Source organism: Dufourea novaeangliae, unplaced genomic scaffold (genome assembly GCF_001272555.1).
Source record: "Dufourea novaeangliae isolate 0120121106 unplaced genomic scaffold, ASM127255v1 scaffold228, whole genome shotgun sequence".
Taxonomy (NCBI): Eukaryota; Metazoa; Arthropoda; class Insecta; order Hymenoptera; family Halictidae; genus Dufourea; species Dufourea novaeangliae.
This window is the reverse complement of record NW_015374150.1, coordinates 3,631,059-3,649,250: the sequence shown is the minus strand read 5'-3', so window position 1 is coordinate 3,649,250 and position 18,192 is coordinate 3,631,059. Positions and strand designations below refer to the sequence as shown.

Below are 18,192 nucleotides of genomic sequence, written 5' to 3'. Positions count from 1 at the left end.
GTTATGGCCGTGTCTACATGCAAAATTTAAAAGATCGTTGACACTTTGTAAACAAATCATTCGATAAAGAGCATGATATGTTTCTACAGACACGTATAGAGAAGGAAGAATTTCACGATGTTGTTGAACGGACAACAGAACAACATCGCCTAGTAAAAAAAGAAAACAGAGGAATGCATGTGTTTTTATCGTTTACTCCGAATTAATAACAGTGATAATTATGGATGAAATAAAAGTGGCGAACTTAGGCCAAGCGGCTTCAGCCGCGTGCTCGATGGCAACGAATTTCTTGGCGCCAGTGAAAACCGAACGGCAGATCTACGAGAATTCGATGCTCGAGGACGATCCCAATGCCAACTCGGTGGTACCGACTTCGCAAGAGGACAGAACCGTACCGAGATGGGGTCCTAATCACAAAGGCGCCCAAGAACTAGCGAATCTATACAGCACTGGTACTTATATAGTACTAGTCATATTCTATTTTTTTTGTTTTTTAACAAACGTGTCTTTTTAAGTACACAGGTAGGGTCAAAAGTATTCGTATAGGAAGTATGCGGAATTAAATAACGAATATACGAATACTTTCGGCCCTTACTGTCCATTGCGTTAAAATTTCTCGCGACATATATTTGTTGTCTGTCAAATTTTCGAACAATTAACAGTTATGATTACAGTCTATTTAAAATGTTTAAGAAGCATACACACGATACGTAGGACAGATTGTATGTATATTTTCTGATTTTGATACTTGCCAAAGCATTGGCTATACGTCAGTCGCACCTTGGAATTCTCGCTTGCGTGCAAAAATAAAGAGCGGTATAACAATATGTATCTTTGTATCTATACTGCACAATACTTATAAAGACATTATTATCATTTTATTTCGATATGCAATTATAAGGGAGAACGACTATATTTAAGTACTGAATATTTTTTTTTGGTTTCAGGAAAGAGAACGCAAGAGTGTATTTGCGTCGGTATCTGCATTACGCTCATGGTGGTCAATTCAATATTTATCCTTGTCAGGTTACGATTCGGAAACTTAAGTCCTATAGCGATGGCAGCGTTTTGCGGCATCGTAACTGCGGATTTTGGATCTGGATTAGTCCATTGGGCCGCCGATACATGGGGCTCTGTGGAACTTCCTATTTTAGGAAAGGTAAAACATAATGCACAAGAAACTATTACATGAAATCATAAGTAATTTCCGCTGGAAGTTTTTTTGCAGGGAAAGCTTTTCTTGGATACAAAAATTTACACATTTTTTTCTTGTGTTGTTAATTATTGAAATATTATTTTCAGAATTTTTTGAGACCTTTTCGAGAACATCATATTGATCCCACAAGTATAACAAGGCATGACTTCATAGAAACTAATGGTGATAATTTTATGGTCACAATACCATTCCTTTGTAAATTAACATGGGATTTTTTAACACTCCCAGAGACAGAAATTCAGCAAAAATTTGTATGGACTTGTTATTGGTTTCTACTTGCAATTTTTGTAGCAATGACTAATCAGGTAAATAAATATAAATTTTGTGAAAATGAAACATAAAACAATTGGATATTTCTAGTGCATGTATATTTCTCACGACATGCAAGATATAAAAAGATGTAGTTTTATTTTATATAATCATTCATGAACTTGATAATTCGGAAAAAATATTTTTTTTTTAGATACATAAATGGTCTCACACATATTTTGGACTACCTAGCTGGGTTGTCTGGTTACAAGAACACAGAATTATATTACCCAGAAAGCATCATCGTGTGCACCATGTTGCACCGCATGAAACTTACTTCTGCATTACTACTGGATGGTTGAATTGGCCGTTAGAAAAGCTTCGTTTTTGGTACATTTTAGAAGCCATAATTGAAATAACTACCGGCTGTAGACCAAGAGCAGACGATCTGAAGTGGGCACAGAAACGATCTTGATTACTGTGTTTTATTGTTTTATGCATTTTTATGGACAAACAACAAATTTAGCAAAAAGTGAAGATTTCTATGGATTTATGACTTCGTGAAAAGATATAGTAAGAAATTACAAACACCGAGAGGAAGGTTAAACCCGTGAATGTAATTTTTTTTTCTTACACTTAGCACTACGAGGCCTTTCCTACAAAATAGATAGCATGATTAAAGACATTTAGTATTATATACTTGAAAATGCTTTTGAAGTTTACACATTTATAATGCGTATATGCAATAACATAGAGATATGTATATATGGTATATATGTTGTGTATATACACATATATATATTATAGACGAAATATGTGAGTACGAAATCATGTTTGTGTAACTATGAATTAACAATTGGCCTGACAGATTAAGCAATTATACGTTCGCACTGCACAATCATTACATAAGTAGCACAAACTCAAGCAAAAAAGTCTTGATTTGTCTGTTTACATAATAATTTTAAAAAGTTATGAAGTTGAAATTAAAATACTGCACACATTTTAGAAAATAATATCACAGACTTTCTATGATTTATAGAATGCATTGTCCAGTGGCTATGAAATTAAATTAAATGTTAATCATAAGCATTAATACATACATGTATATTATTATATGTGTATGTGTATGCACGTTTATATATATTTATACATAAGTATTTATAAATTAATTTAAAATTCGTTGTTTACATTTATTTGCATACAAATTTAAAGAGTGTAATTTCTAAAGAAAATTTATACACTAGCCTAGTCTGCTGTAACTGCTTGAGTACAGTCACCAATTTCCCTGAACCTCTGAAAAAATGTTGAGCCACTGAAATCGAGAATAAAAAGTATTGATTTGTAATAGCGATATCTTATCTGAAGTAAATATTGTCAATTTAGTTATTACCTGTTTATACACTCACACTGTAAAATCAGATACTTTTTCTTCTCTTTTCTAAATCAAAAGACTTAGCTTAATATTTACTAATAAATGTATATTCTATATTTATTTTCACACCTTTTCAAAAATACTTACAATCTTTCAAATTGGCAATGGGGGCTTCGATTCTGATTTTGCCTAGACAGTTGGATTGTATTGTCACAATTTGAGCTAAGATGTGTATAACAGTATGCAATGTAGAATTTGTAAGATGTATAATACAAATTTAATTCAATAGTTCCAAATTTGCCTTAAGCTATAGGCTCCTGGCTAATGATCACCATCAGTTGACAACAGTAAAAACAAGAATTTCGTATTACGTATACAAGTATAAACTTTACATCACCTATACATCTTATTGTAACTTTATTCAATACGTTCTTTTTCGCTAATTACATTTCTTAGCTCATGACATATGATCTAACACACATAAACATTATAAGGTGCTAAATATAAGTACAAGTTTTAGGTTCAGGGACCAAACAAGGGCCTATTGCTCTATGCAGCAGTCTTCTAAAGTAATTGGTTTGATTTGGATAAAGTATACTGATATACAAATAATCATAAGAATTTAGCTGATTACTTACATATAATAATATTAAACTATATGCTGGTGACTTTAATTTTTATACCTATTATATTTTTTATTGGCTACCACTTTGAATGCCTTATATGACTTTCAGTATACTTTATGCAGAGCTTTACCATAATATATGTTCCTTGCAAGCGAATCATTAGTGATGTCTTTTGAACAAAATAATAATTATAAGACATTGCAATTATTATAAGTACTGTAATTGTTATTGTTGTTGTTACTGTTATAAAGAAAAGGAGTATAAACTTTAAAGAAATGTCATATAGTAATGCGTGCCAGAACTGAAGCTTTCTCTTTACATAGGTCTATTTAATAGTTAACTAACAATTACACAAAGCAAAATGAAACACAGAACTATATTTTTTGCTAATTTAATTTTCTATGCAATATATTAACGACATTATTGCAAACTCTAATTCCTTTTTGCAAATGTAGTTTTTTAAAAAAAATCTTTAAATTAATGACATGATAATAGAACTGTACAAGGTGTCATTAATCAAGAAAAACCGAAAAATCGAAAACTACTTATAGGTATTCAAAATGTTGCTAACTATTTAGTCACATATTTCACTGAATGTTTGAAGCAGATGCTTACAATATTCATAACAACGAAGAAAAAGACTATTGAAACATAGAAAATTATATGTAAAGGAAGCATAGACATATGCTAATTACATAATTATTTCATCAATTTAATTAATATCACAACACGAAATATCCAACTAAAATAAAATGTCTTATTTACATTCCAGAAGCCTAAGTATATAAAAATATTTATTGCACTAATATTTTACAAATTAAATGTCTAAATAAATAGATACTTATTTACATATAATATTTATATATGTAATAACGCACGAAGATCATTGTTAATTTATAAATTATTTTATTTAAATGATTTCTGTATATATATATACACGTAAATTTAATGGCAGTCAATATTAACATCAGCCTTATGAAATGAAAACGAAGGAAATGTTTATTAAAAAATAATATTAAGCTTTAATATTTTGAGGCTATATTTACTTCGAAAGTTAGTCTCGATTTTAGAAAATATATAGTGATTACTTCAAATACAATTTTAAATGGTGGCATTAATCATTTTGGATTTTCAGCAAAATATTTTGATGTAAATATATGTTTTTAAGCTTAAATTTATAAATGAAAAGTATAAACCTCATAGTTCAAATAAAAGAAAAAATATAATGGCTGTAAATACATTGAATTTCATACATTAAGAATGTAATTCTAATTGCAAAAGATACATACCTATTTTCATATGATTATAATCAAACACTTTTAATGTAATCTCATTATGGCAATATTAAGCAAAATTTTGCATTCAGTTTCATGAAAATTTCTGGCAAATAAACTGTGTGATAAGTCAATGAAATTTGTAACAGATTTAATAAAAATGATACGCTGTTTTGTTTAATTTGGTGTAGCATAAAGTGCATTTAAGGTTCACACATTAAAAGATACATTACATAAAAAATACAGTTACTTCATTTATTATGCAATCGATAAAAACATGAATATAAAAGAAAACGGAAATATTAATTTTAATGTCTGATATTAGTAACATATGTAAGCTATAGTACAATAAATTGTTAGATGCATGTATTAGTCTCAGGAATGTTAAAGAGACTGATGACAAAATGCTTTTATTTCTTTGTTTTAATGAAATACATCTCTTCTTACTGAAAAAAATTTATTGTATTCATAATTAATCATAAGTATCAAGAAAAACTTGACTGACAAAAAAAATTGCATTTGCCATTGTGCATGTGTTTGATATAATCAAAATTTATTATCTTGATAAGATAATAAATATGTATGTATATAAGTAATATAATAAGTTTATAATGAACCTTGAAGAAACAATAAGCCTTATGTATTTAAAACTAGTTAATGTTGTTCCACTAATAATCCACAACAATGCCTTTGACAGTGTCAAAGTGCTAGTCAAATAGAAACTTAAAAACTTGTATTTTATACTAATATAGAAATATTTGTGCTGTCTAATTATGATTTCGCAATGTTAGTACTTTTCTTCTTTATGCAATTGATAAGGCATAAAGGGGACAAAGACATTATTTTGTGATATCGCAAATTTTACATGTTTATAATTTATATAGTGAAGTTGCACACGAAAATTTAATATTCGTTAATGTCGAATTACCTTTTAAGTACTGATATTGTACGAACTTTATGCCGCAAAAGAAGAGGATCGAATAGTTCCTTAATAAAATCGTGAAGTATTCATTTATATTATACATACCTCTTGTACCATCGCTTTTCTACGTTTTATTTTAGCAACGCACATCTGTGTTTTAGCAAAGATATTCTGTTTCATTTATAAACCAAGCTTATTCTAACCGGTTGTTATAATAGAGTCAGAGTGCAAAGATACGAATATGCTTAGTATTTGCTACGTATGCCATAATACTTCCTCGCTACGAGTGTACGATTCGGCGGCATTAACAGCAAGTTCATAACAAGCTTTTTGTTTTGTCTAGATAGCGAGAGAAATGAGAGAATAGAATAAGACAATGGAAATTTTTATAACATAATCTATATAGAAATCTATGAAATTACTTTTAGAAAGTATATGCGCTCAAATACTTTTTTTATTCACTGTATATTGCAATGGTTAACACATTATTCTCTAATTTGTTTTTCAATTTGTTACAGTTCATACGAGTGTAAATGTATCGATCACATAAACACAATATAATATTTAACTGCATTTAAAATGAAAACCGCACAATAAATTTACGAAATAAAAATTTTCCATCTTATCAATTACAGCAAATAATACTTTAACTTCAAGATTTATTGTATTAAATATCACTAGTAAATTTTCAATTTTAAATTTTCCTCGGCTCCGCTGATAAGGCAGTTTCTGTTAAGAGGCGTTGCAGAGACGTCAACGCAGATCGATAGCTCTACTCACGGTACGATCTTCAGTATTCTGAGAATGTTCATGGTAATTGGTCATCCATTTCTCTAAACAGTTGGCAGAACTTGAACGTTCGGTGTGACGATAGTTTGCTGTCGGCGTCCGTTCGTAGGGAAGCATTGAAGTATCCCTTTGTCAAATTAAAGTAAAGCGAATTTGTTGAAAAAGAAATCTGATACTGAGAAAAAGAGGGAATTCAGTAACCGAAGGGCAACTGATCAGTAGTTTCAGATCCGTTTCGGATTCTCTGACCCCTTGAACTCCCCGCGAGTTTTTTCTTTCTCGCGAGGTGAATAATAGTGGCACATAGTCGAACCCCTGACCCCTTCTCGGGAGGTTCGCGCCTCGGCGCCTAAGCCCGTACCAAAGGAAAGAGAAAGAAATTGCGGAAGCGGGAAGGTTAAGGGGACGGCACGAAAGGGATATCGCGCCGTCCATCACCATGAAGCTCGTTGACCACGTGGTGAGAAGTTTCAAGGTGGCCAAGGTTTTTCGTGAAAATTCCGACCGCATAAACAGCATCGACTTCTCACCGAACGGGGACACTTTGATCTCTTGTTCAGAGGATGATCAGATTGTGATATATGATTGCGAGAAAGGCACTCAGGTGCGTACAGTCAACTCGAAGAAGTACGGTGTTGACTTAATTCACTTCACACATGCGAAGAATACAGCGATACACAGCAGTACCAAGATCGACGATACAATTCGTTATCTCAGTCTGCACGACAACAAGTACATACGATATTTCCCGGGTCATAGCAAGAAAGTTGTGTCGCTGTGTATCAGTCCTATAGAAGATACGTTTCTTTCTGGTTCTCTAGATAAATCATTAAGACTATGGGATCTACGTTCGCCGAATTGCCACGGTGTAATGAACGTTTCCGGACGCCCGGTCGCTGCCTACGATCCCGAGGGTCTGATATTTGCTGCAGGCGTCAATTCAGAGTCCATAAAATTGTATGATTTACGCAGTTTCGATAAGGGGCCATTTGCCACGTTTAAGTTGTCACAAGAAAAGGAATGTGACTGGACAGGATTGAAGTTCAGCAGAGATGGCAAAACTATCTTGATTTCCACAAATGGCAGCACGATTCGTTTGATTGATGCATTTCATGGTACTCCCTTACAGACGTTTGCTGGTTATCTGAACAATAAGGGAATTGCAATTGAGGCCAGTTTCAGTCCCGATTCACAGTTTGTATTCAGTGGATCAACAGATGGTAGAGTACATGTATGGAATGCTGAGACTGGATACAAGGTTTGCGTGTTAAACGGTGATCATCCTGCACCTGTTCAATGTATTCAATTTAATCCTAAGTACATGATGCTCGCATCGGCCTGCACCAACATGGCATTTTGGTTACCAACAGTCGACGAAAGTGCATAAAATTAATGCATCAAATGCTGGGCAACAGCTCGCAAGAATTAACCTAATTTTGTGCAACAAGAAACTGTAAGCCTCATATGTTCAAGGAAGAAACGACAGTGAATAGTTCTTGAGTATATAAAACAAGCAGAAATTGCATTTAGGTTATGTACAAAATACAGTAGCCGACGTATGAGACGCCGGTATCGGAATAAACCGAAGGAGCAGAAAAGTTGCGGTAATATCCAGGATCGGCCCGCTTGGCTCATTGACTCGCTTCGAGTACGTCGTGTACCATTTACGTATTTCTGCCATCTTCATCGTCATGTACTGTATGGTGCGATGAACGTGACCATCATAATACCTTGTCAATATTTAAAAACCGTGATATACCATTGCTTCTCTTCTTTCTCAAAAGCATACTACAAATATTGGTAGTATTTGAATGTGTCATCTTATGTACATAATTCCTTCTTGTGTACCTGTGTGTAGTATAATGATACAGATTTGTCTACTGTATGCTGCAAAAAACTCTTTGAATTGTACATTTGAATTGACTTCTAAGCAATCAATGATTTTACACATGCTACTTATTATACTTCGTCTCTGGTTGTACTTCCAACTAAGTCATATCAAACAAGATACATTTTGGTTCACGAAAAAAAAAGGAATTGGCATGCAATACAATATTCCAACAATGTTATACACTTATGTAGTATACAATTTTACGACGAAGCAAGTGTTCAACGGAAATCAGCTTATTTGAAACGAGTTTGATGCACAAAGGAAGAACATGAAAAAAAGGTTGGTGAATTTGTACTGATACTCGAGAAGAAATGTTTTATTGTATGCTAACGTATACACGAAGTTCCGCGACACACGCAAAATACGCGCGCGTCCAATTCTACAATATTGGTATTTGGAAATAATGAACTGCAGCCACGCTGATACTCCGCATGGAGAAATTGTTATGATCGTGTTGCGTCGATTGAAAATCATGCGGTTGGTTACGGTTGTTTATATTTCTTCCCAGTGACCGTCCGAAATCAGGGATATTTCTTTCGAAACTTCATCGATAACAGTGTCTGCTCGAAAATTCAAACGGCGTGCAACGACGTGTTGCTAAGCGTATAAAAACGATAGGCTGTCGAGCTTATTTATTGTGCTCAGTAAATACGCGGACGTTTAAAATAGACACTATTGACGACGGCAGTAAGGTATCACGTATTTCTACGACTTCCATGCGATAAAGGTATAGTAATACAGAAAGTATACTGCCATCGATGGCACTTACGTTATTATGTATGTATTATTCTAGATATGGTATCGTTTTTAATCTACATGCGTGGAACCGGCGGGCCGGGTGAGAAACATTCGATGACAGTAGGAAGTGCTGTTATGTCTCACGGTAGTTCAGTAAAGGAGAATGGTAGAAAATGGAAAATCTAGGACCTCGCTGGAAACGTAAAATTATTACATATCATTTATTTATAAGTTCTAAGAACCCAGAATGCATAATTACACAAGTTTAGCAACGATTTTTGAATAACGAAGTTGATATTCCGTTTTTCAAATAGGAAATTCTGTTTCTTTTTTCTTTTTATATCATATAACAGTAACTCTCAAGACGGAAGATGAATTCAATTTTAACTTCGTGTGACCTTAAATTGATTTTCACCGTCCATTTTCATAAAAAAAGTTCAAAGCAATCTTTGTCATTCGAAAATTATTGTGTATCTAAAAAAACTGATATTGTGTTCTTTACAAAAAGTAGTGAAATTGTTCCTCTTCCATTAAATACCTCGCCTGTTAGTAATAACACGAACAACCTACATAATTAAAAAAAACACGTGAACATTACATAAATTCCATAGTTTGTTTATAACTTTCTCACCGAATGATGGACATATAACTGTGCATATTCAGATTTCTTAAACCTTATGAATATGTGATGTGTAAAAACATTTTAGATTTATGACGAAATCCAAAATTGTTCATTTTCTACCATCGCCTTCTAACGTTTATGTCATCGCGATATGGCATCTCATTTTTAATAAGGAAACAGGCGTGTTCGAATAGACAGGTAAACACGAATAATATTTTAAATAAAATGAAAAAATTAGACGATTGACAATCCATCGTTTTATACAATACAACTGAATTAGACTAATAAGATTCTCGTTTCACTGTACACGTGTTCATTAGAATGAACTATCCAATATTTTTGTCATTCTTCCAGGAGTTCCGCGAATTCCATTGACAAAGTATTACGCAATTTTGTGTAACTTTTATACGTGTTTACAGTTTATTCGTGTACATTCTGTCTGTTCGATTCTACAGTCTTGTCTTCATCATACGTGTATATACCATTATATTCATAATGTCAGATAGAATTCCTAGACGTTTTCCTTAACATACTTTATTCAAGAGTAGATGATTATTAGACCGTGGATTTTATGCATCTACGGGTACATTCAAATGTGTAAAACACAATAGAACAATTTCGTGCTCCATTCGGTGGGGCAGACGAATATATGAAATGCAGAATATTTAATGTGATTATTTATGACAAGGTGTAGCAATACCTGAGATGTTAAAAAAATAATACAAAAATGCTACTGCCGATCGTAGTTTTCCCCATTAAATATACGTGCTATAAATGCATAAAATCTTCGGTCTAATAATTATAATATACTATACGAAAAAGCGCGCGTGTATGCGTGTACGCACGATTGTGATTTGCGTATTGTTTATTGATTCTACCGACGACATGCGTGTATGTGTGTGCGTGAGTGTGTATGTACGAGAATGTCCTCCTCTTTGTACGTAAACGTGTGTCTGCTTGTGTATCTTTCCGAGTTTTCCGCGGTGTCGAGTGCATCACATTGTGCGTCGAACGCGCGAAAGTTCTCGCCTCGTCTTGTAAAATAGTATTTTTCTAAATGGTGGAACAGCGTGCGCGCAATTACATCCCGATTCTAATCTGTGTCGAACGAATGAGGAATACCGATGTTATTTAAAGAGAGAAAAAAAAACAACCAACAAATGCGTCTTGCTATTCGAGGCAAAAGTACACACGATCGATCCACGTATATAGATTAAACACTCTTACGTCATACTGCCAACTTCTAAATTGGAACGAATGTCCCAAAACACCGAAGGTATCCTAATAGAATAGACTGTGGATTTTATATGCAAATTCCTATCTTGACCGGTTCTGCGAAACATTTGTGTCATAACGGTTCTACGAATACGATTTTACAAGTTCTACAAAAAGCTGGAATCCAAAGAATAATTCGTTTTGTTAATTAACATACGTATGAAATTAATACTAAAAGCAAAAACAATATCGATCCTTGGCGAAATATTTTACTTAAGCACATTCTGGATATTCCGAATTTGCAATGAATGCATAAAATTTGCAGTCTACTAATAACAGCGGATTTTTCTGTAACTCGTGCAAGCATATTCGAAACACTATGTGTTCCCAGAAGAAGAAAAAAACGGAGAAAACTGAATTTGTACATACGCTCTGATAAGTTCCGGCGAAATATCGACCGATCGGGGATCGTACGACTCGTTAACGGAAACGGAAGTCGGATCGATCGATCGAGTCTTTTTACGTATTCCAAAGTCTAGGACGTAAAAAACGCTAGCGATCCCTCTTTTATCGAGATTATTTGACGTCCCCTGATCACTTTGTACATATATATATATATATATCTATATATATCTATTGAGAAAAGGAAAACACAAAAAATACAAGACGTTCTTTTTTTACAAATTTGAATTTTTCGATGTTTCGATCGTACATTTTTCATTCTGTCGCGTGCGAGCTGGGCACTAGAGACAATCCAGCACAAAAGAAAAGCATCAATGTTATTTTATTGTCGATACGTCTACTTTGTCATTCATTCACGACCATTAAATGAAAAAGGCCAAATTGGGTGGAAAAAGAATGTTGTGCCTCGTATACGCGACATTCCGTTTACGCTCCTATTGTAATCTACGATTTATGCGGCTACTTAACGTAGGAATTTAGAATTGAATTTCACATTTTATCTACCGAGGATTATTTAATAAGTTTTTTAGACCGTGTGTTTTGTTAATGTGTTCATTGGGCAAAAAAAGAAGATGCCAAATGTGTCGTGATTCGCCAATGTGGTCTGCCTGTGAAAATATTTCTGTTTCAACGCTTATGTTGATACCACGTATAGTGTATGCATACGTGTCTAAGTTCCTACGTTAAGTCTTTAGAAGTATGTGGTACTAATTCTTAACATTGAACATTCGCATTTCTCGCGTGATTAGAATCAGTCGAATATTAGGGCGCAATTACACGGTAGAATGTCTTCTTAGAGGACTAGGAACATAAGAAATGAAACGTGTCAGTGTCTTTTACACAGCATTCAGTTCGACAGAATGAACAATGACATACGAGCATCTTCCGGTACTGACTCGAGAGTACACAGATTTTTACCGTTGCATTCTTTTTAATCCTTTCACAATGTAATCAAATTACGAGTAGCAACGAGATCTCCCATTTGGACGAAGTATAATCCTAGATGAAATTGTTTATTCTACCAAACTGGGAGCAAATGTTTCGATATATATATATAAGAAAGAGTTTTGAGATTATGATGCTGCTGAACGTGGAATTAAAAAAAAACTTTTTAATTACAATCATTTATAATCCGAAAAATCCGCTTATAGAGGGTTAAATTAAACAACGTGTTATAGATTGTGGCTTGCCATTCTATTGGTTTTCACTGTGAAAGGAGTAGAGACGAGTTTTGGAACTTCCATTTCATGTTTTTTTAGGTTGTATTTAAAATAGTCTATTCTAATCAACCAATCAAAATATTCGGATAATTAAATATTACTTAAATTCACAGATTCTTTAATATGTGTACTCAGGGTGCTTTTCCTTCACGAACTAAGTTTTTCTTTCACGTGTACAAATAGATAGTGTAAAAGATTTATGAATCAGAACGATTGTATTATATACATAAAAAAAATTCCCGTACTGTTTTGTAAAACTATATGTCGCAAGATTCCGTTTAAAATGTAAAGAAGAGTGAACATTTTTCGTGACCGCATTTATCTACGTTCCAGTTCGCTAAGCCGAGAGAATACGCGGCACAGATAAAATTCTCTTCCACTGATAAATAAACATACCAACATATCAACGTGTTTATTAGACGGTTTTTAATTAATGTTTTTTCTGAAGTGTATAAAAAAACACAGAGGAAAGAATATATTGAATTTTTCTGGCTGATAACGATTTAGCGCGCAGAATAAATTATTACATTCTTCTAAAAGCATTTTCACGTAACGTAGGAGATTTTGCTAAAAGAAGAGAGAAGAAAAAATTCTAATAAAACACTTTTTTTGTACATCAAAATTTGGTCTTATCATTTTGTTTCTATATTCGTTTCCGACTATGCTTACACGTTACCTCTTCGATGAACAGCCCAATATTAAGAAAAAAAATTTTTTTTACGGGTATTCTTTCTTTTAACAACTGTCCACGTTCTATATTTGGTTCAGAAATCATTTAAAATACCACGATGTACACTGTGTAGCGATGTGGTCGCTCGAAGCTACGTAATACGTGTGTTAAATTTTGTTTATAACTTATATCTACGAAATATATCGGTGGAGTTTCTAGTGATCAACACTGTTCAAATATTGCAAATCGTAACGATTAGACTGCGGACCTTTATGCAGATTTATTTATTTTGTTAGAGCAATTTGTATAGACTGATGTCAAACGGAAATTCATTCTATTTATTTGGAAGCAATCCAATCGTTTTATTAAATTTTTGTTTAACATTTTACTTTATTATGTTTCATAGATACGTGCGTGTTACTATGCATAAAATCCGCAATCTAGTTATGATATGTTATATATGATTTCCTCGGATATAAATTTCCGTTTTTCTCACACGATGAATTTCCTACTTGTGATATATGATAGAGACCGCATAAATTTCGTTCGAACCTGGTAATGTATTTGATAGTTTATTTTTATACTTTTGTAGGTTGCATCAGCCGCATTTACCGTGATTTATTTGTAACTATTCATATGGTTACAGAAGTGCAATACCAACGGAACATTTGTAAATTAAAAAAAAAAAGAAACAAATTGCACTCATGATTGTTGTCATAAAAAAACATTTTATTTATAAATGTTTGTAGTTACAGAAATTCAACGTAAATGAATATTGTAAATCGTAAAACAGGTTCTTGAAATAAATTCAAATAATATGTATGATATTATGTGTTTTGTATTTCATAAAAAGTTTTTTAAAAGTTAAAATATAAAGGGGATCGTGATCATTTTCGTCACTTCAAAAAATACGATATGTACAAATATGTACATATATATGTAAAATATATTATAAAAAAGTACATATTAGAAAGAATTTTTCTACAGTCTCTAACATTGTTGAAAAAACACTTCCATTTCATTGTTAAACGAGTTCTTCGGTTTAAGTGAAATTTAACAATTGAAATAAGTTTACTTCTCAAAGTTCCTCCGCCTTACATTTTGAAGTCTACGGTCATTCTGATATTATATAATAGTGCATAGTTAAATTGGTCTTATAAAAAATTAATTTATTGTGAAGAATTGTGATCCTTTACACTTTACGTTTTAAAATCCAACAGAAATAAATCTGTTTCTCATAATGCACCATATATTCAGTACAATATGAACGAATTCTTTTTAAATAAATTTTATATTATAATGTAACGTACATAGAACGTTTTGGAATTATTATCTTATTCTTCTATTGTTTGTATACGATATAATGCCTTCTCCTTATCAGAAAGTGCTGTTGGCGCTCCCGACATCATATCTCGACCGTCCGTAGTTTTCGGAAATGCTATTACGCTCCTTATACTTTCTGTTTTACACAGCAAAGACATCAAACGATCCAGCCCTTGAATAAGATGAAGTTTAAAAATTTACTTAGATTATTAATATTTCATTTATCGGATATTATAAATTGAAATACCTAAAGCAATTCCACCATGTGGCGGAGCACCAGACTCTAAGGCATCAAGCATATGTACTAAATGTGATGCGTCTATATTTAACATCGTCAATATTTGTTTTTGCAAATTTGAATTATGAATTCGTATTGATCCTCCTGCAATTTCAGAGCCGTTCATAACCAAATCATAATGTAATCCTCTTACCTACAATTAAATGAATACTTGAATTAACCTTGAATACACCATGGTAATAATTACATTACTAAATAATAACAGTACCTTTTTTGGATTTTCAGTAAAATATTGAATATCGTCCGGATGAGGTTGTGTGAACGGATGGTGCATAGTTTCCAACTCATTGTTATTAGAATTAAATGAAAACAACGGAAAATCAGTGACCCATAACATTTCATTACCGGGTGTTCGAATAGTTTGTGCTTTGCTTTCTAATAGATCTGTGAATTCAACACGCACCCTTCCCAAGAGTGATTGCTACGATTTTAAAAACATGTCATGTTTAAGAATATTATACACTTTATAAGTCAATGCTTACTGCGAGAATCTTCTGACCACAAGCTAGAAACAGAACATCTCCGTCCTTTAAATTTAGTTTCTGTTCTAGATCTCTTTTTAAAATTGAGTAAATTTTATTTGATTCTATTGCTGATGACTTATGGCACACTTTTAATTGAAGTAATACTACAGATGATGCATAATTTTTTTGTAAACATACATGCTGATTGGGAAACACTAAAGCATAAATCTCAAAATCGTTACACTTCGTTTGTAAGCATTCTTTTATTGCAGAAAAATCGACTATATCTGTGAGTCTGTGAAGCTGAAACATTAGTAGTAATATTTTCAACATGTAATAAATAAATTTAGAGTACATTATTGACATCTTACTTGATATGGTATCCTTAAGTCTGGTTTATCTGAACCATATAGTTCCATTGCTTCGTCAAATTTGAGACGTTTAAAAGGACTCGTTATGGGTTCTGATTCTTCAGGCCAAGAATACACTAATAAATTTTCAATTAATTCCATGATTCCCTCGCAATCAACAAATGACATTTCTATATCCAACTACAAAAGAATATATTTGTAAAATGGAGTTTTTAATGTGTAACATACACATTTAATAGCAACTACACACCTGTGTAAATTCAGGTTGTCTATCATGCCTGGCAGTTTCATCCCTATAACACCTGGCAACCTGAAAATATCTATCAAAGCCGCCAACCATCAGTAATTGTTTAAATTGTTGAGGACTCTGTACCAGAGAATAAAACTGTCCTGGATGCTGTGTTGGTACAACAAATTCTTGAGCTCCCTATATGTAAAAAAATCTTATTATAGAACTTACTATTTTACTGTATTTTATACATCATTTTGACATACATACACCAGGAGTACTTTTAAATAATGTTGGTGTTTCTATGTCCACAAAATTGCATTCTTTAATTAAGTATTCTCTCATCTTTGCTATTACTTCAGAACGTAATCTTAGATTTCTTTGCAACTCAGGATATCTCAAAGATAGATATCTGTACTTCATTTGGTTACTCTCTGTTGCTTTATTAAATTCTCTGATAAATATTGGAAGATTTGGTTTCGCTTGATTCAGAATTTTCAAGGATTCTATATGCACCTCAATTTCCCCAGTTTTCATTTTGCTATTTTTCTGTTCCTTTGGTCTTTCAAATACTGTACCGATTATATGTAGTATACTTTCAAAAGATAGAATTTTAATCATATCCTTCAAATCGTTTCTCTGAAACAAAAATGTTTCAATGACTTTTTTAAGACATTGTGCTTAAAATATTGCAAACAATTTGAATGACATAATACATTGACTTACATTATCTGGTACCATAAGTTGTGTAGAACCATAAGCATCTCTTAGTGTTATAAATTTGTTCAATCTTTGAAATTCCAGCCAGCCATACAAATGAACATTATCACCTACATTTTGAATATTCAGTTCACCACATGTATGGGTCCTTGAAACAAATTTGTTAACTGGCTGTACATTTTGTTTTGTCAGGATTTGTTTCTCCATAGCCAAATTATGTGTATAAGCTACTAACATATAACGATATTTCTTCATAAGCTAAAACAAATTATATTTTCATTTCGTTCACAATTAATAATTAGACTGTAAATATTATGCATTTATAACATGTTTCAATATACAAAATAGAAGAAAACAGAGACTTCACAAAGTGTTTAATAAAATAATTAATAAACATTGATAAAGAAAATAAGTTTCTACTACTTGTTTCTCAATTTCGAAAACTGAATTATCAAAATTTAATTTTGCATAAATATCCATTAGTTTCATAATAATTCTTATCAAATTTTAGGAACCTAACAAGCTGAGTAAAAGTCTTAATAAATAGTGAGACTTACTTCCCATTTGCATAAACCATTTATACAAAATAATTTAAAAAACTGTCTCCTTGACATAATACAATGTCGCAAGGTAAACATTCTCTCTGGAATGAATAAACTTATATATAATATTTATGAGTACTATAACAAGTATTTAATTGTGAAAGTATTAGCTACCAGTATTTATTCGATCGTTAGATTTAATACAAAGTAAGTTACATCACAAAAAGAATACGTTGTAACCCATTTATAAATAAAAGAATTTTTAAATACAATTAAATTTGTTTACAATACGAGTTTAAATTTTTGTTCGCGTTATTTTATTCAATATATCTATCTATATAAATATACATAAGTACAGGATAGAAACCTCTGTGAAGTTAGCCGGACAACTTTAACTTTTTAACGTTTCATTATACCCAATAGAGATGGCGTGAACTGCTACTTGTGAATCACTCGTGATTCGAACACATTCGTTCCCAACAGTTCCCAATCACAATGATTTTTCACAGTGATTCGTGATTTCCCGTGATTGTTTCTTATTGGTGGAGAAACCTAACAGTTCTTTACACGCGATACATAATTTGTATATTTCACATTAACGACATCAAAACAAAAATTAGGGTTATATCGTATAAAGTGAAGGAATAAGTAGAAACAATGAAGAATAATGAATAAATTAATGATTACAAATTATAATCTACATGTTACCTAGCAAATCATTCTTTTAGAATTTCTTGTTTTTTCTACTGATTTTTACAAACACAGTAATGTAATTCATCGTAAAATCATATTGAATACGTTTTTCTGTTTAAAGATTAATGACTTACGATTGCAGTGAGCAAATTCACTCAAGATAAAAAAATCGCAATCACGGTCGTGAAGGAAGTTAAATCACGATCGTGATCGTGAGTCGACGATCACTGTGATAAATCACCGTTAGTGATTTTGCACGCCATCTCTAATTGGTGGTCGTTTGGTG

General features: G+C 32.4%; 3 protein-coding genes across 3 annotated transcripts; 2 read left to right on the top strand and 1 right to left on the bottom strand.

Annotated features, from left to right (window-relative positions):
• Positions 1-220: 220 nt before the first annotated feature.
• LOC107191731 (transmembrane protein 189) lies at positions 221-1,974 on the top strand. Its single transcript, XM_015580830.1, has 4 exons — positions 221-452; positions 948-1,159; positions 1,303-1,521; positions 1,680-1,974. Exons 1-4 carry the CDS (start codon positions 221-223, stop codon positions 1,938-1,940), a joined length of 924 nt encoding a protein of 307 aa, XP_015436316.1. The 3' UTR covers positions 1,941-1,974.
• A 4,581-nt stretch (positions 1,975-6,555) lies between these two features.
• On the top strand, positions 6,556-7,835 carry LOC107191707 (WD repeat-containing protein 82). Its single transcript, XM_015580806.1, has one exon. It carries the CDS (start codon positions 6,888-6,890, stop codon positions 7,833-7,835), a length of 948 nt encoding a protein of 315 aa, XP_015436292.1. The 5' UTR covers positions 6,556-6,887.
• Positions 7,836-14,600: 6,765 nt separating this feature from the next.
• LOC107191713 (aspartate--tRNA ligase, mitochondrial) lies at positions 14,601-17,425 on the bottom strand. Its single transcript, XM_015580811.1, has 10 exons — positions 17,388-17,425; positions 17,229-17,314; positions 16,678-16,901; positions 16,222-16,590; positions 15,973-16,149; positions 15,723-15,902; positions 15,370-15,654; positions 15,096-15,308; positions 14,837-15,020; positions 14,601-14,761 (listed from the first exon to the last, which is right to left on the bottom strand). The coding sequence occupies exons 2-10, from the start codon at positions 17,239-17,241 to the stop codon at positions 14,601-14,603; spliced, it is 1,806 nt and encodes a 601-aa protein (XP_015436297.1). The 5' UTR covers positions 17,242-17,314; positions 17,388-17,425.
• Positions 17,426-18,192: the final 767 nt, after the last annotated feature.